Genomic DNA, 22,988 nt, shown 5'->3' on the forward strand with positions numbered 1-22,988 from the left:
AACAAGAAACCGCTTGAGCTTCCCTAATCCTCTTTCTATAGGAAGCTGCATGAAAACCTTGTTTCAGTCCTTTAAAGGGTCACATCCCATTTTCCAGGGTGTCTGAGCCTCCCTTCTCCACATGTTCTGGTGATGTTTAGGCTGTTTTCCTTCTTGAAACATTTACACCATTAATAAACTGGTCACAAAGCAATAATTAAATATTTGCACTATGAGGAGGCTCAGCACAAAGGAATAAGCAGGAAAAATCATATTCAGCTTCCAGAGTTACTTTTGTTTTGTCTGCTTAGCACAGTGATGTGTGCCCATGTTGCCCAGAGCCCTTGCCAGCTGGGCGACCCACTTCCCCAGTGGAGCTTCCTGGACTTAAAATCATCTTAAAAGCAGTTCAGGTTTCTGAAACCCAGCAGCTCTGCCATGTGTTTATCCTTAAGTGAGAAACAGTCTAAAGAAGATGAAGTTGACTTTTACCTCAGCTACCAGATCCCTCCCACCCGTTTTTTATTCATGCTTTCTGCTACTCCATCCCTCTCTCTATGACCAGAAAAACAGGAATCTGTTCCCATTCAAAAAAGGATTGAACAAAGAACATTACAATGCCCAGGTTTCCCTCTTAACTGAAAGCACCTCAAATCCTTTCTCAATCAGTTAGACTGGGATAGATATGCTGTTCCTTTTCCACTTTTATAAACAAACCTCCTCTATTAAGGAACTGATTAAAGCATTTAAACAGAAACACACATCAATGGCAACCATGAATCATTGTTGTTATTTAACTGCAGGAAGAACTTCGGGTGTCATAACACAAGTGAGTGTTTATGAGAAAGAGGTGTTTTAAAATAGTGGTTAATCCTATCCTTAAATATTTACCAGACCTGCAGGCTCAGTATCTCACTCCGTGCACTGGCTCAGCCTTTCTGCAGTCCCAGGGAACATTGGAACTGAGGCCCCTTCAGATTATTCCAGGGAGGTTTGACACTTGGCCAGGAAAAGTCCTGAGTACATAACATTACTAGTGGATGTTGGCAGTGGGCACACAGACAATGTGGCTCTAAAAATGTCTAGTTCAGTACACTGCAGCTGCTGGGGGAAAGGGACACTTCCCCTTTTGGTGAGGAAAGTTCTGCTTTGACAAACTTTTAACAAGAGGCACTGGCAGCTGCAGAGCCCAAGGCACTTTTGGTACCAGCAGTTATCACGAGACATTGTTTGGGCTTTTTTCCTGCCTGGGGTTTTAGTGCACTGCTGGTTCTGTGTGATGACACAGGCAGACAACACAAGTTACCCTGCAGCACTGAGAGGCTGGTACCCAAGGGCTGGACACTACTGTAAAGCCACTTGGATACAGGTGAGGATCCATTTTCCACAGCACCTTCCCTAGAACAGAAAGTCTCATCACCTACTCTTGCAAATTTGCCTGAAGGAGGGTCCAAACCAAGGATGTGGATTGTCCCATCTAGAAAAAGCCCTGAAGGACTTTATCATAAGGCAGATAGGATTACAAATCTTGTCCTTTGAGGATAGAACCCACCAGATTCCTCCATCACCTGAGTGTTTATCACTCAAGCTTGTCATTGCTCAAGCTCTTGCCTGAGGTTATGGAGAGGTGGTAGATCAGACCTGGGTGAGCTTCCTGCAGGTATCTCAGGAATTCTTTGGGACCCTTCCTGGAAAACTGTCATACACACAGAGAAGGAACAGATGTGGTCTGGCTTTCATGTCTGCATCTGGAGCTCTCAGCATGGCCAAGACCAGGATTAAGCTAAAACCTGATGAAAGCCAATCAATAATGGGTCTCAGGCAGCTAGAGTCTGCTTTCAGCCTTTGTCTTGAGTTTCTAATGGTGGCAGACAGAAAGGTCTAGAAAATCTCCTTTCACCATTGAGAATAAACTGCTGTAAAGCAGCTTCCCAGCTGCCCAGGGACGTGGGGCAAGAGCTGCTCCTTCTCCCAGCCTGCATCAAATGCCACAGAAAGAACACAACATGAAATTTGGCTTCTGTGGGTTTTTCTGTTCTGGAACTAATGACAGTGATAACGCAGCAGGAATAATCAGATATGGTATATCTGGTTTTGCAGTGAAAAAATCTAGGAAAAGTTTTTTTATTATTTCCATGCTACTTAAAAAGAATTTTTCAGGCATGTTCCAATTTTACTGTAATTCCCAATTTTAAATCCTGCTGCAGATGGATCATTATGATTTTTAAAATGTGTTAACTAGTTATGGTCAAGGCTTCCTTTCTCAGCTTAGAATTGTTTTCAGAACTTATTTAAGTTTCTAACAAGATGGGTTTGAAATGCTGTCCAAATATAGCTTGAGATATCATGTTTGAAAATTGACAGTAAAAACTGCAACAGATTTTTGCCCTCTTTTAAACTCTGATAATTTTTAAAGAGCTTCTTCTGAGATATAAATAACCTACGATGTGTGGGACAAACAAAGCCATAAATGAATTCCATCATGGAAAGCATGCTAACAGGAAATTTTACAGTCACTAACAAATATTCTTAATTATTCCCTTATCAGTTTGCTCAGGGTCTTTCAGAGCTGAAAGGACACAGACTGTGGTACAGGCAGACTTCTCAGATACAGGGCCTTTAAACATGAACTGCTTTGTTTCAGTATGTTCACATTGCTCTCCCAGGGTGATGTTGTATTAATCATTCTGCTCAGACCCCTGCCTTCATTGTTCAGATGTGTTCAAGCTCCATGATCCATGGTTATTGTATTTGCTGGGTGCCCCAAGGAAGGCAGGAATGATGAATCTGACTCCATGTTCTCAGAAGGCTCATTTATATTATGATACTATATTATATTAAGGAATACTATACTACACTAACTAAAGAATGCAGAAAGGATACTTACACAATGCTAAAAAGACAATAATGAAAACTGGTGACTCTCTCCAGAGTCCTGACACAGCTTGGCCCTGATTGGCCAAGGAGTCAAAACAACGCACAGCAGAAACCAATGAAACAACCACCTGTGGGTAAACAATCTCCAAACACATTCCACATGAGCACAACAGAGGAGAAGCAAATGAGATAATTATTGTTTTCCTTTTTCTCTGAGGCTTCTCAGCTTCCCAGGAGAAAAGTCCTGGGCAAAGGGATTTTTTCAGAAAATGCGAATGCCACACATGGTGCTGTTTGCTGGGATGGATTCTCCCTTTCTGCAGGGCTGCCCAGTGCCACAGACCATGTGTGGGTGGATTACAACACTCAGGCCTTTACCCAAAGCCTACGTGCACTCAGAATCTGCTCATCCCACAACAATAATATTTGTGCTAGCTCCAGTACTTGTAATTACCAGCAACCTCAAAGTATTCCAGTCTTATATTCTGGCCTTGGCTCTCAAGCAGAAAAGGATAGGGAATTTCCTCACCACTTCAATAGTAATTTTTGTCACAAAATGTCTCTCAAGATTAATTTTTAGTAAAATAACCTTAACTTAGTAAATTAACCTTAGCTTACGAAATTAACTTTCATTGAACAAATTAGCCTCAACTTAGTAAACCAGCCTTAACCTAACCTTAGCTCTACCAAGCAATGTAACAACAAAATTAATGAATAATAATTAACAAAGTTTGTAAAGCTTTGCTGCACACTATTAAACACCTGTGGCCTTGCATCCTTTTATGTTAAGGCTCAGCTCTGGGTGATGAAAAGCTAAATTCAATCCTCAGCCATGCTGGCAGACACTTAGAGAGTTCAGTGAGGTAACAGGGATCAACATACATTTCCTGAAAAGATGCTTTTTTCATTTGGCACCACTGGTGATCAGCCCACTGCAGTGAGGACCAGCAAGCAGCAGCAGGAATAACTCACTACAGACTGTGGGAGCTCCTGTCCCCAGGCTGTGATCAGTGCTGGGCATCACCTGCTGTGAAATGAGCTGTGAATTAAAGAGAAATTATATGTCTGAGTACTGGATCTTCCACCAGGGCCATTTAGGATACAAGCTATAAGGGCTGTGCTTCATAGAAAATAAATACAAGCAGCCCTTTAAGATGCATTTTTCCAGCTGCTGTTAACACTGCTCTGGTTGTTCCTTCTTACTCTGCTTGATCTGTACTTTTTGTAAGTAAGGCAAGCCTTAGGATTTTTCTAACTCTGTTCATTGGATATCCTCCAACACAGCCCTGAAATTTCCCAGGTTTTTTGACACCCTTGTCCTCAGCATTTTCACCAGAATTCCTTCCTGCTCCAGCCTGTGCTCTGCAGTTTGATGCCTCTGAATCAAGTTTTATTTACAGTGAGCTCTTACCTTTCCAGTGACAACTGGAACTGGAAAAAGGCAGTGCAGCTGCCTCCTAACAATAACTTTAACCAATGTTTTCTCATCTAAAGCCCATCCTTATCAGTAGTTCTGTAGTGTTGACCACTTATTTGTTCAAAAAAGAAATATGATGTTTACAGGTTTTAAATGACATTGACCTGCCCACACTGACCCTCAGATGCTTGCTCTATTAGATATTTGTTCTGAAGATTAAGAAGTAGGTCAGAAAGAACCATATTTCTTCCAAAATTAACAGAGACCTTATGCCTCTCATTTTTCCCTAGGTTTTAAACTCTAAGCCTTCCATCCATATCCAGAGGACATGCTGTACAGTAGAATTTCTGTCCAGAAACTGCTTATTTTTCCAAGTAGGTGGAGCCTCCAGAGTTCACCTTTTTAAGCCCTTTTGGCACCCTTCACTGTTGACTCTGTTTTACAGTGGAGATCCCAGCACTGCTGTGATCTACTCCATGCCCTCCTTTCCTTTGGGCCTGCTCCTTCCACTGAGCAGAACTTATTTCAATTTCCTTTAGCTTTTTGTTACTGTCTTAAACATCAGATTTATCTCAGCCTCCCAAGCCATGATTTGTGTCTGTTTCCCCTTTATATTCTCTGCCACTACCAAAAAGGGTTTGTCCTCATCATCCCTCCAGTTTCCCCTCACCCAGGTGCAGCTGCTGCTCCACCATCCTGTGTCTCCTCTTGCAGCACAAACAAGCTCAGCTCCCTGACCTTCTCCTTGAAGATCTTCTGCCCTTCCATAACTATCTTTGCAGCCCTTTGATGAGCTTTTAAAGTTCTTGACATCCTGGTAGGTCCAAAACTGGTCTCACCAGGGATGAATAAAGGAAGCAATAATTTCCCTGAATCTCTTTCTCCTAATATAGCTCCATGTGCTGTTTGCACCACCTGTAATGAGAGCAGAATATTTTCTCTTTACACATTTTGGCATCCAGGTTCCCTTTTATAAAGTCTCAGCCATCCAGTTCCCAGCCTGTGCTGATGTGTGGGGTTATTCCACCCCAGCACAGAACCTGAAACTTCTCCCTGCTGAATTTCAGGGAGTTCTTGGCAGTTTTCATGTTTCTCAAAGTTCTTCTTGGTTAAAGCTTTGCCACTTGGGATCAATCATTTTCCCTCACTAAGCATCATTTGGAATTTGCTGCAGGGTGCAAATCCCTTGTCTCATCATCCAAATCACTGATGAAGACATTGAAAAATCCTGGATGCCCTTGATACTCCATTTATTACTGGCCTTCAGCTGGATGTTAAGCTACTGATTTTGACACACTTCAGGCCTGGTATCACAGCCTTTTTTCAAGCACACTCATGCATTCTTCAATACTTTCTCAACTTGAAAATAAAAATGCTGTGGGTGAGAGTGTCAAAAATGTTACCTGAGACAGGATATATTCTCACTGTCTCTTAATTCACATAGCCAGTCTCTCCAACAGCTGTCCTTTTCCAAGGACAAATGTCAGGAACCTCCCATAAATAACAGGATGCTTTGCTGATGGTAGACATCAACCTGGCAATCATCACTCATCTTTGATGGTTCCTACAGCAAGGAACCTCTCTCCTTCTTTCGGCCTTAGGCTGAGGAACGCTTTCCTGGAGGTATGATTTGGATTGCAAATGTCTCTATTCTGTGGCATCTTGAGAAATTCTTCATTTTTCTTTTACAATTTGTTTTCCGATAAAAATACAGCAGATATGTTTTATTTATGGGAGTGTCTGTATTCTGTTAAAAAAAAACTTATCAGAGCTGTTCTTGAGTTAACTGAAAGCTGTTAAACATATCAAACATTTCAGCTGCTGTGAGAAATGAGACTACTGCCTTCCTTTTGGCACCCAGTTTCAGGCAGATGGAAGCTGAAATTTCCCAGTGTTTTGCACCTATCCAGAGGCTGTCAGCAGAGGTGGCGCTTCACCTGCTGTAATTCTTCATTAGCAAGTTTTTGAGGGCTAGATAGGTTTTCAGGAGTTGTCTCTGCTCAGTGTTTAACTCCAGGTGGATGCTTGTGATAATAAAACCCACAGAGGAGCCTGCTCAGTTCCTCTGGATGTGTAGGATAAAAGGGACAGGGTGTGAGCTCATACCCTTGCTTTCCCACATGGTGAATTTCTGTTTTTCTCCTTGACTCTGGGCTGCCCTCTCCCCAGGAGCTGCCGGCAGTTTGTGATGACCACACTCCAGCCCACACAGCCTCCCAAGGCTGCCCCATCCTCATGCATACCCCGGGGGATGCTACACACCCCTTCAGCTTCAGGCCATGAATACATCACTCTTGTGGGTTGCAACACCGCCCTTAGGTTTTTTTCAGAGCCTTTGTACTCAAAAACACAGCAGAGAAATAAAGATAAATCTTAGGACCCGAAGGGACACCACTTGCAGCACAGAAGAGAACCAGGGCCAAGTGCCACACAACTTGTGGGGTCAGTCTGACACAGAGGGATCACCCAAAGACTGGAGCCAGGCCACATCATTCAGGGTCAGGGCCAGACACTGGGGCTGTCCATTTTATATTTAGCAGAATGGACAGAGCATCTGTTTGAGAGACAGCTTGTACAGGCCAAAACTTAACACCAGAGTGGGATTTTTTTTGTAACTCTTTTGCTTTGCTAATCTGAAACAGATTTACCATGCCTTGTTTAATAGGGAACAGCCTCTAAAGCTATTAAATGAATGAACTGCTGATTTAGAGCTGGCTCTTTGATTCTGAGCAACTGTTTTGAAATGGCTGGCAAAAAGAGCATGTCCAGTGTTGCTGCAAGGGCTACAATCAGCTTACCTATTGCTCTCTTCTCCTGTCCCTACTCCCTCCACTGCTTTGTCTGAAGGGTACACCCAGTATTTGTCAAAAAAACTCTTTAAAGCAGATTGCAATCAGAAACTGCTGCTTGTGTCCTATCCATGCTCTCTCTGGCATCTTCTTCCTTGAGACTTTTGTATGAAGCCATTCAATCCTTGTCTCCTCTGCCTGGACAGAAGTCAGGGAAGAAACCTGAAGTCTCTGTTTCATTGATGTTTGTGTTTTATGCCCAGGAGGAGTCCAAGAACAGGACTTTGTGTCTCCTTGATTCTGTGTTCAAAGTTCTAAGACCAGCATTTATGACCAACAAATTCAGAAAAAAGCAGCAGCCATCTAGCTAATCCCAAGTGACATGTCATTCAGGGCCTTGAAGGACCAGACTTTCTTTCAGTGAATTGCTCAGCTTTGCACTGCTCTGCTTTGCCCCTGGGCAAAGGGACACACACTTTTCAGTGCACTTTCAAGCAGAGGGCACATGATATTTCTATGTGAGGAAGATTAGACAATGATCAGGCCTTTTACCAGCTCTTCCTTATCAGACATCAGTGAGGACAGAATTCTGTCTTGCACTTGCTTAGCTGCTCCTCAAAGTGATAGGCTCCCTTCAGCCTGTTCTGCTTGATTTTGAGCTATGTCAGCCTTGGTGGGTTCAAAAGTTCAGCTGAGATGTGAGTTGGATGTTCCTTCAGTGAGGCTGTGAGAAATGGAATGGGAAGGATTCTGGTACACACAGATGAACCCTGGCTACGTGTTTGTGTGGAGCAATGCCTCAGCCAGACTGAGTGGGAGGAAGAGGTGAGGGGGGAGGGAAGCACTTTCCAGATTTCTAGCCACTAGAGGAACTTCTTTAAAAATATAACAGCTAAAGATGGGGGCAAAAGGGAGAGAGGAGGGCAATTGCACTTCAGTTTTGGAGCAATTTTGCTCAAATAAATAATGACTGCAGATAATCAAAAAGATGCCAAATTGCATTTGGTGCCTTCTGTCCTGGTCAGTATAGGAACTGCAGGCAGCTCAGCTAAAGGAACCTGCAGAAAACTGTTTGAAATCAGATTTCCTAGTGGCTTCCAATTTCTGTGATCTCTTGTTTCTAACAGCATAATTTATCAGAGCACAGACTCATACACAACACCTCTTTGGTCACACTTTCCTGCTAAAGAACAAGTTGCTGCAAAGTCTGTTTTACATAAATGGCTTTAAATGGCTTCAAATTGCTTGTGCAGCCCCAGGTGAGCTCTGTTAGAACATCCCTGACACTGAGCCTCCAGGGAGGATGTGAGCGGGGTTCATGATGGTCAGGTTCATAAAATCCCTCCTTTCTAGTATCTGAAAGCTGCTTTTAGGAAAAGACAAGTAAAACTTACAGGTACTTCTATTAAATTTGGTGTTGAATTTGCAGCACAGGACAGTATTTTCAGTGGATGGTCAGTCAGATTCTCACTGAGCAAATCACAGGATCACAGAACCACAGGATATACTGACTTGCAAAGACCCACAAGAATCCTTGAGTGAATGGGAAGGAGTCCTGGCACACCAAGGTTTTGGCCAGGCAGATTGAGGGAGGATTCAGATGAAGAAGTTGTAGATGGACAATTGTGAGCTTTAGCTGGGCTGTTAAAATCTCTGCTCACTCAACCCCTCAGAAGTTTAATTAGTGGTCTAATTAAAACACTAATTAATTAATTAGTCTTCATCTTGTCTTCTTGTAGGCTGTTTTGGAAAGAAAAGTTCAACAGGAAGGAATGTCAAAGGCTAGACGTTAATGATGACAGCATTACTTACTAATTCTATTTCTTTAGGCAGAGGCAACTCCATCTGAACAAACACAACTTTCTCATTGGGGATGGGGTAGAGAAGGGCACCCATGTCTGAGAGAGCTGAGAAAAATCCATTCATATTTAAAGCCTTTCAAATTTCCATTTCTCCCACCTCTGACTGCTGTGTAGGACTAAGGCACTGCCTTTAGCTCACAGTTAAATTGGTTTCTGTACTTCCTTGCCTGCCCATAGTTGAGTGCAAAAAAATCCACATGAATGGAAAAAAACCAATATCTCATGCCAGCTTGGAAAACTACATCTGTAAGGAACTTATTGTGTATGTTTAGTGTAGATCTAAAGCAACAAACTGTGCAATTGTCCACAAGGTGTGTACATGTGTGTTTAACAGGTGGACAGGTCTGAAGAGTATGACATTCCTCCAGCATGAGCAAACAAACTCAAACTCAAGCAAACCCAGTTCTCCAATCCCCCATCAGCCCCAAACAGCTTTCTTTTAGACCATTGGACAAACACGAGGGTAGGTGAGCAGCTGGTAACATCCTGCTGGGGCCACCAGGGACCTTCATGGGCCACAGTGCATGGCATTGTTCAAATTCTGCACAGTGGCAAGCAGGTGACAAAGAAGGTTACACAAAGAACCCATCTGAGCAGCCAAACTGAGACTAAATCTGTGTGTTACACTTTGATTGTGGTGAATTCACCTGAACCTCAGGGAATCCCAGAGTCACAGGATCCCAGACTGGGTAAGGCTGGAAGGGACCACAGTGGGTCATCTGCTCCAACCTCTCTGCTCAAGCAGGGTCATGCCAGAGCACATGGCACAGGATTGAGTCCAGACAATTCTCGGATATCTCCAGTGAGGAGGCTCCACACCCTCTCTGGGTAATCTGTGCCAGTGCTTGATGGCTGCACAGTAAATAAATTCTTCCTTATATCCAGATGGAACTTCCTGGGCATCAGTTTCTGCCCATTGCCTCTTGTCCTATTGCTGGGCACCACTGAGCAGAGCCTGGTTCATCCTCTGACACCTCCCTACAGACAGACAGACAGACAGACAGACATCGATGAGGTCCCCTCTCAGTTTTCTCTTTCCAAGGCTGGACAGGCCCAGCTCCCTCAGCCTTTCTTTGGAAGAGAAAGCGTCAGTCCCTCAATCATCTTTGTTGTCCACCACTGGACTCCCTACAGGATCTCTACATCTCTCTTGCACAGAGGGCTCCTGAAATGCACACAGACCTCCAGGTTTGGCTGCACAGGGATGAGCACAGGGGCAGGATCCCCTCTCTGACCTGCTGGCAATGCTCTCCTGATGCACCCCAGGGTACCTCTGGCTTTCTTGGTTCCCAAGGACACTGTTGGCTCATGGACAGCTTGTTGTCCACCAGGACCCCCAGGTCCTTCTCCACAGAGCAGATTTCCAGCAGGTCAGCCCCCAAGCTGTACTGATGCCCAGGATTATTCCTTTACAGGTTCAGGACCCAGCATTTGCTCCTTTAGTCTGAAGCACAGGTGCCACTGAGACCTGTAAAACCCCAGTTGTGCTGCCACCAAATCAGGATGTGTGTGAAACCCCTGACACCCTGGGAAAGGGAGCTGCTCTTGGTCCTAATTGAAACCCCAACTGGGATTTCTTTCCTTTTGTCTTATCCTGCACAAGTTTCAGGATAATCCCTGCTGGCTTAAGCTTTGCACAACAGATAGATCCAAAAATGAAGGCTCTCTGTGAGTTTAGTGTGAGAGACAGGTTTTCATCTAGATATTGAAATTGGAGCCTTTTCTGTTTGGAGGAGGAGTGAAAGTATGCAGCAAATCCCAATTCCCCTTCCAACTGCAGCAGGCATGTAGAGCTATCTCTCTGCCTTCACAATGACATCTGTGAGCTGCAGAGCCAAATTCTTCCTTTTTCCTGTTTGGCTTGAAGAACTTTCATTATTTTTACAAAATGCATTAACTCCTTCAGGAAGGATTGCAGGCAAAGCATTGTGCAATGGATGTATCCCCACCCTGGAGGCTGTGGTTGAGACATTTTCCTGGTTAGCAGAAGAGCTGTGCTCACACACAGCTGAGTTTGGGATCTGACACCAAGTCCCTGGTTGCCTGCATCCTCTCTGGGTTACAGATTGTGAGGCAGCATGGAGAAAACTCTCAGTGACCATAGGTATTCATCTCAGAGGGAACTCACAGTCAAAAACCTTATGTGGAAATAAACATAAAATCTATTTTAGACCTTGTCTCTCTTGGCTTTTTCTCTTGGCTAGCTTTAATATTTACCAGTCATCATGCTGGCTTCTCATAAACCCAGTTCTTAGGCACTTATTTGTCCATGTCATGGGACCAAAAGCCTGAGTGGGGAACGTGGGGCTGCGTCACTGAGCAGCCAAGTCCTGCTGCCAATGTCACTCACAGATTCCACAGCAGCAACAGAGCTTCCTACAGAAATGCTTCCATGGTAAAACACTCCACCAAAACCTCCTAAAGGCACAAACCTGTTCAAAGCAAAACAGATCAACCCCCCAGCCCCTCCATTCTTTACAGAAAAACACAATATTTTCAAAATTTTTTTAAAAATCCACTTCCTTTGCAAATGGCAGGAAGTTCCTAATGCAAGACCAAATAATGACTCACCCCCTTGTACACTTTTGCTGAAGCAGCTAAACCTGCCAAAAGAAGTTTCCAAACTGGAAATAAGTACTTAAGTGGGGATATGAATAATACCAGGAAAATCTCTGACAAAGGCATGTGAATCTTCAGTCTGTGGTGTTATTTATTTACATTTTTATTTGAGGTCAATGCCCTTGGTTCAAAGCTGCATTGAATAATTTTTGGAAGGACAAATGATCTGAATGGCTACATGTCAGCATCATCCAGGGATCCAAAGACAACAACAAAAGACTATAGTAGAATTAAATTCCCAGTGGACAGGGTGTGATATTTGATGGGTCACACAGGGAATTCTTTTAACATGAACCAGCAAACATCAAGTATATTTTTCATAAAACATGTAGCTTAATCCAAAATTATCCCTCCTGTATTGTTAGCGAGAACAAGGGAACACCCAGTTTCTTTTGCAGTGACTAATAATATTACCACTGCTTAAATGTAAACAGTGTGCAGAGATCTTTCTAAACAAATACATAATATCTTTTGCAAAATATAACACTGTACTCCAACTTTATTTAACTCTTTTTTCCTTCTTTGCTGCTGCAGCACAACCACTGAAATTTCCTGGATTAATGTTGGCATGGCAAGAAGTATAATGTCAAGGGAAAGAGAAATAATCTCATAATTAACACCTGTTTCCATAGCATCAAAATTGATGGAATTGACACCCTTTGGTGGACTTTGGATCAGGTCCCTACTCTGGTGGTTCTTCATTTGCACCATACTCTTTACCCTGGAGCCTTGTCAGCATTGATTAGTTAATGGCTTTAAAGTGCTATTTAAATGCTGAAATATTGTTACTGCCAGATACTGGAGCACATAGGCAGGTTTCTGCTCAGCATACGTGATTAGTCTTGCACTAGCATGGAATTATGGCCTTTCATTCTTTGGTTGTATTGGTACCTACAGCAACACATTTTAGTAAAATAAAATAAAACAAAACAGTAAACCAAGGACTTGTTTACTTTACTCTTAAATAACTTGAAAACCTATGCTGTGATCTCAAGTGAAAGCACCAGCAGCACAGAAGAGGTTTCAGGTTTGTGACGGTGTTCACAAGGGGTTTTGGATGAGGGAAGAGAAGAGGATCTGACTCCATGTTTCAGAAGGCTTGATTTATTATTTTATTATATATATTACATTAAAACTATACTAAAAGAATAGAAGAAAGGATTTCATCAGAAGGCTAGCTAAGAATAGAATAGCAAAGAATGATAACAAAGGTTTGTGGCTCGGCTCTGTCCAAGCCAGCTGACTGTGATTGGCCATTAATTACAAACACCCAACATGGGCCAATCACAGATGCACCTATTGCATTACACAGCAGCAGATAATCAATGTTTACATTTTGTCCCTGAGGCCTCTCAGCTTCTCAGGAAGAAAAAATCCTAAGGAAAGGATTTCCCACAAAAGATGTCTGCGACACAGGTTCATTTGCACAGCCTGTTTGCTGGCATGGGAATGGAGATCTGTGTCAGGGCAGCCACCCCTCCAGAGATGCTCTTCTCAAAAGGACAAGTGCCTGCCAGCTGCACAGAGCTGGTTTATTAAGTGAAATAATATTTACAACAGAAATACCCATTAGGATTTCAGAGGGCTCACATGGGTGGCAGCTTGTATTGTCTCCCCAGCCCGGTGGTTCCTGAAGTACACACGTCTGTACACGTACAGCTGCTGCTGCAGGAGCCATCCAGATGCTGTGGGAATGCAGTGAGAGCAGTTCTGCAGCCCAGCACGGCCTGAAAACTCACTGAGGCTGAGTTGTTGCACTGTCAGCAGTGACACTGGCAAATTAATCCTGGAAATTCCTGTTTTTCCAACCTGTCTTCTGCGCAGACTTTTTCAAGCAGAGAGGAGTGATGTTCCCTCAGCTTTCAGCTGCGCTCCTTTCTGGCACAGGTCAGAATTTGGATCTCTGAGTGCAAGCTTTATCAATTACATCTTTACACAGTAAAATACTTCCTAACTTGGATTTTTAGAATTACTTCATTTTCTTTCGCAATCCACCAGTCTCTCAGAAGTGACTGTAAATCAGGTTATCCTCAGCCACAACTAGCAAAATAGCTGGGAGGAGTGCATGAACTACTGAAGGCTCTGTTTGGATGCACAGATTACCAGGCTTTCCAAGCAACTACTCCTTGGGATTTCTACATGCCTGCCTTCAACATTTTTGAAAGTCCAACACTGCATGTGATCTAAATAAACTGCAAGGCCAAAGTGAAAGAAAACACTTCATTTCAGTTTTCCAGACCATTCCAGACTCAGCACTTGTTTTTTTAGCTCATTTTATCTGAATCTCTGAAGCTTTCAGCCCCTTCCCCAAAAAGCAGCCAAGCACAGCACACTCTAAAACTGCTTGAGGATGGGCCAAATCATACAATTCAGACACTGCCCCAGATCTGTTTTCTGAAGAACTGAATGTTTTTGAGTGAGGATATTGTTTCATGACCAGATGAAGGAAGGATTATTCTGCTGGAAAGTTAGTCAAGCCCATGTTCTCATTCTAGCATTTGCAGTTGTTCCATGACTTGGGTACACTGAGCAAGACAGAGCTTCCATAACAAACACAGCATGCCAGTGAGCTGATGACGTCATTTTGAACATATGACTTCAAAATAAACTCAGTTGCAAATGAAATTATTTGTGATGGTTTCATTGGTTTCCTGGCATCACAGTTTAAAACAATTATGAAAAAGATTAGGCCTTTTGTCATTGAAAAAACCAAAGAAAGCGCATAGAGAACAGTGCTGTCTTAGGATGACAAATGCTCTCATGCATTGTTCAGAAATACTTTTCATCCTTGCAGACATTAATTAATCAGAGGGAAGAAAGCAAAACATTCCCTTTATTCTACACTTGGTAATACTTCAATTAGAGCTGCACAACATGATCTCCCATAATTTTGTGGTGAAAAAGGAACCAGATTCCCAGGATTCCACTTCCAAAGGCAGCAGTTTCTGACTCAGGTGCAGAAGCTGACTTAGGAGGAGAGAAGCATTTAAATAGAAGCAAGCTTTTGTAGACTCAAGTTAATAACCTTATTATATAACTGAGAAAACAAAGACTGAGAGTTTAATAGAGTTTCAGAGTTTGAGGATTTTCTGATTTCCTCTTCAGGCCACCTCATAAAGGGCAATGACAACATGCTGTGGATTTCATGTGTTTGGGTCACAGTAACATGCCATAAAAGTGAAGTTTGTTAAGTGAAATCACACACTTGGGGGAAGAGTGTTTTACAGTAAAGTCAGAAAAAGCAGCTGAAGCCGTGACAGTTTAACCCGCCTCTCGGCGGATGGCTGCACACAGAACTGTGTGTACAGAGATACTCTTTGCTCAGCAGGCCAGGGCCTCTTTTTTGGAATAAACGATTAGCTGCACTTCTTGCCAAAGGGCTGTTCACTGGGAAACTCACTCAGCACTTGCAGCACCGGCTGCACCCTCTGAACCTCACCAGAAATGTGCAAAGGCATTTTCCCCCCCTGCAATTACAGTTCCTTCCTAGTGATCATTTTAATGTGTGACTATAAGATTTTGCAACTCTGGTAAATAGACTTTATATCACATAGAAGTAGTAGGAGTTGGGACCAAGACCACCTGTGCCAGGTCACCGCTGTCGCCTCTCTCAGCTCAGCCTTTCCCAAGGAGCAGCTGGGTCCTTGGGCAAGCCCTTGCACACATTCCCTTCTCCTGGCCGAACTGCTGGAAGCCCCGGCTAACGGGGAAAGCAGGACGGGGCTCTCCAGCCCTCCGGGAGCGCGATGTCAGCGCTGAGCCCACTCTGCGGGGCCCAGGGAGGGGCGGCCGCGCTTGCGGTGGGTGTCGGGGCTCCGTGCCGATAGCGGGGCTGCCTGCAGATACCCGGGGATCCCTGCCGATTCCGGGGCTGCCTGCAGATACCCGGGGCTCCCTGCCGATACCCGGGGCTCCCTGCCGATACCGGGGCTGCCTGCAGATACCCGGGGCTCCCTGCCGATTCCGGGGCTGCCTGCAGATACCCGGGGCTCCCTGCCGATACCGGGGCTCCCCATCGGGCCGGGCACGGGGGCGCAGCGGCCGGCGGGGCCGGCGGGGCGAGCGGGGCGGGCGGAGCCGGTGGCGGCGGCGGCGGCGGCACCGCCCGGCGGGCGGGGCAGGGGCTATAAATGCACCCCGGGCCGCGGGCGGCCACCGGAGCGCGGGGCGGCAGCGGCGGCGCACGGACAGCGGCAGGTAAGGGAGCCCCGTTCGTCTTTCCATCCCTCCGTTCGTCTTTCCATCCCTCCGTTCGTCTTTCCACCCCTCCTTTCACCCGCCCTCGCTGCCCCTCGAGCTCCCATCTTTGCATCACCCTCCCGCTTTCCCTTCGAACGGAGCCCCTCTCCCCGTGGCTCCGGGCAGGGCTGTGCCGGGACAGCGGTGGCTCCCAGCGGCTCGATCGCCCCAGCCGGACCCCGGCCCGTCCCGGGATGCTGCTGCCGAGCTCCGGGCTGCCGGGCAGGGAGCAGCGGGGTGGGGTGGGATGGGCTGGGCTGGGCTGGAAAACAGCTGTGCAGCCAAGGCACGTACTTTCTCTGAGGAAGTTGACCACTGGTGATTGCCCGCGTTTCTCTGCTCTCGCAGCTCTGTGCTGGATTTGGAGCCCCGGACAGCACTCGGGGTCCGCTCTGTGTCTCAGCGGGGTTATTGTCACCGTGTGTCTCAGTGGGGCTGTTGTCACCGTGTGTGGTGACGGGGACAGTTCGCCATCCGTCCCCCGGGCGCTGCCGGGCTCAGAGCCCCTGAAGGGAGTGTGAGTGTGTGTACTGGGCTTGGTGAAAGGAGGGATTGCGCTTCAGCTAAGGAGGAGGTTTTGGTTGATGTTTTTCATCATGGTTCAGTTTTCCTATGAAACACTTGCAAGTTGGCACTGCTCACTGCATAACCCACTGTTTCACAAAGATCACAGTGCCCTGCTTAGCACCCCATCCCCAAACAGGACTTCAGATAGAAATATTTCTCACCTATGTTATTTTGATGGTTTTTCTTTCTCTGGTTTAAATAGGAACCGTATTTTGAACCTAGAAAATGTGCTTGTAATGACATAGAAGAGGTCAAAGACAACCTGAAGCTTTCTGTCCAGGTTCTCTGCATGGTGTTTTGATTGTTTTGCTTTCTTCTGGCTTTTTATCAACTTTTTTTGGCGTGTATCAAAGTGTGTCAAAGATACACAACTGCTGTAAAACTCACTGTTAAGGGCAAGCAATGGAAATGAGTGTAAAAAGGAGCTAAAAGTGATTCAGGCAAACATCTGAGGAGCCTGCCTTGCTGTTACAGCCTTGGCTGTTACAGGTTTAATTTACATCAAAACTTCAGCCACTGGCATTAAGCAGTGCACTTTGAACTTGGCTCTGGGAACATATTTGGTGGTTGATTTTTGTGTTTTGGAGGTTTTTTTGGCAGGGGGAGGGGGCTTTTTCTGTTTTGGTTTGGTTTTGGTATTTTCATTAGGGGTTTTTTTTTGTGTGTGTAGATATTTCTTTCCTGTTGTTTATTTTAATTTTGTGGTCTTTTAACCAGAGTCTAATGTAGTTTGGCATGGAATGACTGTGTTTTTATCACAGGTACTTGAGTAAACAGCAGGCAGCTAATGCGGTATGATGCACAGCAAGAATTTAATGACTTTGGATGAAATGCTACAGCTCAGAGTAGATGCAGCACAAATTGTGATTCTTAAGGGCCTGTACAGTTCCCAGAGTACTAATGAGTCCCAGGCCCTCCAAGAAGAGTAACTCATGAATGTGTTCAGGAGGATCTGGTGTGTTTTGATATGGAAAACACAGATGCAGTGAAAGCAGGTTTTAATGTAGTAATGATGGACTCCTTGGGGTTTGGCTTTTACACCTAATATTTTTCAGTAAAAACTGAGCAGATGCCACAGCATAATGGTTAGGGGGCCTGGAAGGCCTCAGCTTCTGAGTCTGAGTTCCTCGGGCAGCAGAAAACTGAATGGGTTTGATTTCAACTTTAAAAACTTTAAACATTTCTACAAGTACTGAACTGTGAGATCACAGAATGGTTTTTGTTCGAAGAATATCTATTGCAATTCCCTTACCATGGATAAGAACACCTTCAACTAGGTCAGGTTGCTCAAAGCCCCATCCAGCCTGGCCTTGAACACTTTCAGGGATGGGACATCCACAGCTTTTCTGGGCAGCGCCTCTGCACCCTCACAGTGAAGAATTTCTTCCCAATATCCAGCTAAAATGGACCTTTTTTCAGTGTAAAGCCATTCCCCCTTGTCCTGTCATTACATACTCTTGTAAGGAGATGAGCTCTTCCCCTGAGAATGGGCACTGCAAAGTCACTGACCTTGAACCAGACTGGGCAAGAAGGGCCTAGACAAGCTCGGGTTTGCAGTTGTTTCCCTTAGAAAGAAGGGTTTCTGTGATTATTTTCTGCGTTCATTGGCCTCTTTACCCAGATGACAGCAGGATAGAGATGTCAAAGTGTCAGGTGTCCAGAGAATTAGGCAAAGCCAAAGAAGTGTCACCCTCTGCTGAGGGAGCTGCCACAGGCACTGCCTGTGTTTGGGAACCAGCACCTGGGCCACCAGAAAACAAACTCTAAAGGTTTTCACTTTGTGCCTTCCACAATGGCTTTTTTTATACTAAACTAAAACTGTGGCAGACCATCTGGGTAGATTGTATGAATGCTCAGTAAAACCAGCAGGATTCCCCCATTGTCTTTCCTCTAGTGGGAGGTACTCTGCTCTTTGGACATTCCTTTTTGGACTATGACAATTATGTGGAGAGATTACAGGGCACCTTTTGGAACACTTTGGCAAGGGAACCTGATCCTTAGAGGTAGTTATAAGGCAATTAAGTAATTTGCTCTTGTAGTTCAGGTGAGATTAGCAGTGAAGTGTTGGGAGAAAAATTCTTTGATTCAGATTTTAAGCCTAAGTGATTAATTTCTTTGACTGAAGTGCAACATAAAACTTCTCATGAGCAGCTTAAGAGACTTTGACAAACTTCTAGCTTCCCACAGAAAATGCTGGTTTTTCACTTACCTCATTAGAGCACAAAACACAGAGTATATATATAATGAGACATTTCCTGCTTTTATTGACTCAAAATAGACAAAGAGTAAAAGAAAAGATACAGAAGGGGTGAAGTTGCCTTGAAGCTCTTCAGAACATGAGCAGGAACTGTGAGACTCTCAAAAATAATACAAATTCTGATTGTGGTGGATCAGCAATGTTTACATCATGTGCACAGCTGGAAGCTTAAGGCAGCAAAGCCTGTTTGCTGCCAGGGAGAGCAGAGCCTGGGCAAGCAATGGCCTGGAGCAGCTCAGTCACAGCCATGACAACACGAGTGACTTTCTCTAAGTGCCATGGTTTGGTCAGGAAAACCTTCCCATATACAGGAAATGCAACTGCTTAGCATTAACAAGGATGAAATACTGGTTCTGGAGATGAAGTAAGACCTCCAGATGACTTTTTAGATCTAACTTTCAAGTTCAGTCACAGCACTTAGAAATACAGAAGTACAGAATATCCCAATTTTTCTTGTCACTGTGTTGCTAAAAAGATGGCACTGCATTTACAGACTGTCCTTTGCTTCAGCTCTAGGTGTGAATTTGAATGTTTGCCTAAAGCAGGATGGTGCTGTCCCTGGAGCTGCCTCTGTGGAGAATTTCCCTGGACAGTTAGGTGGGGCTGATCTCCAGTTTCAGTGGCTCATCATAAAATCATAAAGGGCTTGTGTTGGAACGGGCCTTTAAAACCCTCTAGTTCCACCCCCTCTGCCATGGGCAGGGATACCACCCACTAGATCAGGTTGCTCAGGTCCAGGAGCAGCAGTTACCCCTCTGCCTCTGTCAAAAGCTTTGTCCCAAAGGTTCCCAGTAAATTACTTGCTACTACTGGAAAGTTAGGGGCAATGTTCTCCAACTGTTTCAAAGACTAAGAATAAGGCAAACCCGTTTTCAGGTTCAGTGGTGTGTATTCCTGTGGGTGACTAAAATCTGGGTTAGACATCCTGGAAATCAATGGCTGTGGATATAATGGCTATTGAACCTGGTGTTTCTATCAAATGGTGGCAGCTTTTCTCCCCATCTGTGTCACTTCCAGAGCCCTGGGTGACTTCAGTGAGGGACAGCTAGTGGGCGGTAATCCCTATCAGTAATTTCCTCTAGCTGTGGTTTTTAAGCAGCAGTAAGGAGCCATTTAGAGCTTTTCCTGAATGTGTTCATGTATCATTGAAGTGTTACTATGACATAATTAATCCCAGTACTGAGAGTCCATGGGAATCAGTACCATTGTCTGGCATGTAATCCAGAACAGCAAGAGTGGAGTACAGAAAAAGGTAAAGCCTGAAATTGTCCAAGTGTCAGACTTGAACGTGCAAGCTCCTATGTTGGATGATGAGGGAGATGAGTTTAGTTTTACTTTTGTCTCAGGGCTGCTGCAGGTTCAGGCCTATTTGGTTTCCCAGCTGGCAAAAGAGTGTTGCCTTTGGATAATGCCCAGGAGTTTGTTGTCAGAGGAGGTGTTCTCCATGCAGAGGTGTTCCATGGTGTGCTTGCTGGTGCACAGCTGGACTGCCTGTGCTGAGGAAATTTTCCACAGCTGTATCTCTTTGTACTAAGCAGGATGTGTGTCAGTTTTGCTGCTCTTATTTTGTGTGGCTGATCACATTTCCTATGTTTCTTCTGGGTTTGGGGCTGCTTCCTTTCAGTTAGTTGTCAAAATTTTAATATATCTTTTTCATCTGTCAAGGTTTTTCTCTTGGTAGCTGGAAGTTAGTCAATATGGATCTTCCTTTTCAAGACCTGTTTTTAGAACTGGTTATTCGCCACTTTCCAAAGCCATCAACTGGCTGCTTCCTGCCTGACCTAAGTATAGCTTTGAAAGTGTAGCTTTTTCAGCTTATTTTCTACCATGGATGTGTAGGGCCAGTCTGCTAGACCTGTACAGATGATGCAGAAATTAGTACAAACACCAAACTTTAGGACTTAGTGCAACCTGAAAACCCAACTCACTGCAAAACAAATATTTCCATTTGCTTTCAACCATTCTTTGGGTGTTGTTCTTTCAACCTGACGACTTTTCTTACAATCTGACTTTAAGAAATTCTGAATTTTAGGAAGCACAAACTAATTAATAAGGATTTTCAACTCTAATGCCCTCATGAAGACTCTGGAGGTGGAGGCAATATGACAAAAAATCTGCTAGTGTGTTTACTAGTGGGCATAATCTGTAATGGAAGAGTAATCAGCAAAGTAGGATGCAGCTTTCAAAGGAACTTTTATTTGTGAACACAGTAAACAGACATCCAGATGGGAAATGCACTGTTCAAGGAAGGAAGGATTGCTCTTGCTGTGGGTTTTTGTGTTGCTTTCTTCAGGAAGATCGTGTGCACCTTGTCAAATGATGTAATTTTCCTACTGCCATAGTTCTGGAATGCTCTAAACATGCTTTGCATGTACTGTAACATATCTCTGCTAAATTTTAAGATGTATTTTTATCCTTTGACAAAGTTGTGGTGTTTTGGGCTATGGAATTAATAATGCAGTAGAAGCACTGCAGAATTTTATGATGACCTTTTATATTTTCTTTCCTAGATGATTCAGTTTAAGAGCATCATGTTTTTTCCCATCTGAAACACTATGAATTTTATGAAGTTTTATGTAAAATCCCAATGCTATATAAAAGCTTGGGCATGTATAACTCCAACTCTTCTTGTAAACACAGCCTGGAAAGTGATAAGAGTTCTCTGCCTGTGATGGGCACTAACCTGGAGTGTAGATGGGTAAGGCTTTGAAATAAGTCAGAGAGGATGGTGAATTGCCTTTTGCTCACTTTAAAGGATTTTAAAGGGCTTGTTTTGAGAAGCAAGGAAAATTCATGTACTTAATATTGCTGATTTAGACCCTTCCTCACCAGTGCCACCTGTTGTGGTACAGGCTGTGTGCTCAGCCCTTGGGAAGAGCAGATTGTATATTTGGATGCTGATGTTTGCAGGCAGTGGAAGACTTTTGCCCAGATGTAGTCCCACATAATTCAGCATGTGAAAATGCTTACATTTGGGTAATTTTATAAAGGGACTTGCTTGGGAAGAATGAAAGATATGTCTTAACACAATGGCCATTTGTGCAAAGTTTGAGTTCACATTAAGCTCTAGAAGGCTAAAGTTCATCCTAGAAAAGGGAACTGGCTATGCATGGGAACAGAATAATATCCATAAATTATACTTTTCTCCTCCATAAACAAGAAAAAATCCTCATGCACTCATCATGGAAAACTTCAGCACAGACATTTTGGCAGGGGTTAGAAAGAACTTGTAATAACAATGACCAAGCAATTTTAATAGGTGGTAGAACAAGTCATCTATGTACTCAGAAGCTGCAACCTGTATAGTACAACCTCATGAATAAATGTAAATTAAGAAATGTCATCAACCTTAGCTGTGATGCTTTGTAACTTAAGTCCTTGTCATTGCAACATCAATATGACAATGCAAAATATATAAAAATAATCCACTATAATCTTGTGAGGGTGCAACCTAGAGAGCCAGACAGCATTCCTCATCTCTGAGTATACTGTGAGACTCTCCCTTCTGGAATAATCTCAGTGTGTTTCTGCCTCTAACTTTGACAGCACCACCCACTTGCAGAAGCGGCTGCAGCTGGGCAGCAGCTCTGGGCTGTCAGAGCATGGCAGATTGAGAATAGAGGGGGCAGGGAGCATGTCCTGACACTGTGAGCTGCAGGAACAATGGCTTTTTTCTTGTCTGTTTAGACTGTAATCTTTGTGGCAGGAGCTGTGTCTTCCATGTTATGAAATACCTAATCCATCTCTGCCCCCCCATAACATCTCTGTTATTTCCTCTGCCCCCAGAGCCCAACACCCCAGGGCAGAGCAGGTGCCAGTGCTCTGTGTCAGTGCATCACCTTCAGTCTTTGTTTCAGACCCTGGTGTGGGTCAGTGGAAGGAGCAGTGGGATGGATGCAGAGGGTGCTGGGGCAGTGGAAGGGACAGGTTGGCTGGCAGGGTGGGTGTAAGGAAACAAAGCCTGGGAAAAGCAGCTGATTGCTGTTCATCCTTCCCACCCTCCAGTGCTGCCACCCATGGCCTGGAGCCCTTCAAAGCCAAAGCACAACACTGGCACCAGTGTGAATGGGCAAATCTGTGTTTTTTAGATATCTGGTTCCAACCCTTCTTCCACTAGGCCAGGGTGCTCAAAGCCCCATCCAGCCTGGCCTTGAACTTGCCCTGCATTATCAGACAGAACCACTTGTCACAGAGCTGTGACCTGAGGCAGTTTCAGGTAAACATGAATTTTTGAGAACTGCATTAGGGTTTGTAATCTGTCCCTCATGGAGCTGTGATGTTATAGTGTAGGTAACATTAAGGATTGCTGCAATAGGAAAAAGCCCTAAGGCATTGAAATCTTTCCATTTCCCTGCCAGCTAGGAAGAGAGAGCTGCTCATTA

General features: G+C 44.4%; 1 protein-coding gene across 1 annotated transcript in view; it reads left to right on the forward strand.

Moving 5' to 3' along the window:
- The window catches only part of NDRG1 (N-myc downstream regulated 1), a 74,679-nt gene that overhangs the window by 18,671 nt on the left and 33,020 nt on the right, over positions 1 to 22,988 (forward strand). Inside the window, exon 2 of the mRNA XM_054270362.1 lies at positions 15,665 to 15,740. Within this exon, the coding sequence (XP_054126337.1) occupies positions 15,665 to 15,740 (76 nt within the window). The remainder of the gene's footprint in view (positions 1 to 15,664; positions 15,741 to 22,988) is intronic.

Source organism: Melozone crissalis, unplaced genomic scaffold, assembly GCF_028551555.1.
Source record: "Melozone crissalis strain CALT ecotype California unplaced genomic scaffold, PUWL_Pcris_2 ptg000002l_1, whole genome shotgun sequence".
NCBI lineage: Eukaryota > Metazoa > Chordata > Aves > Passeriformes > Passerellidae > Melozone > Melozone crissalis.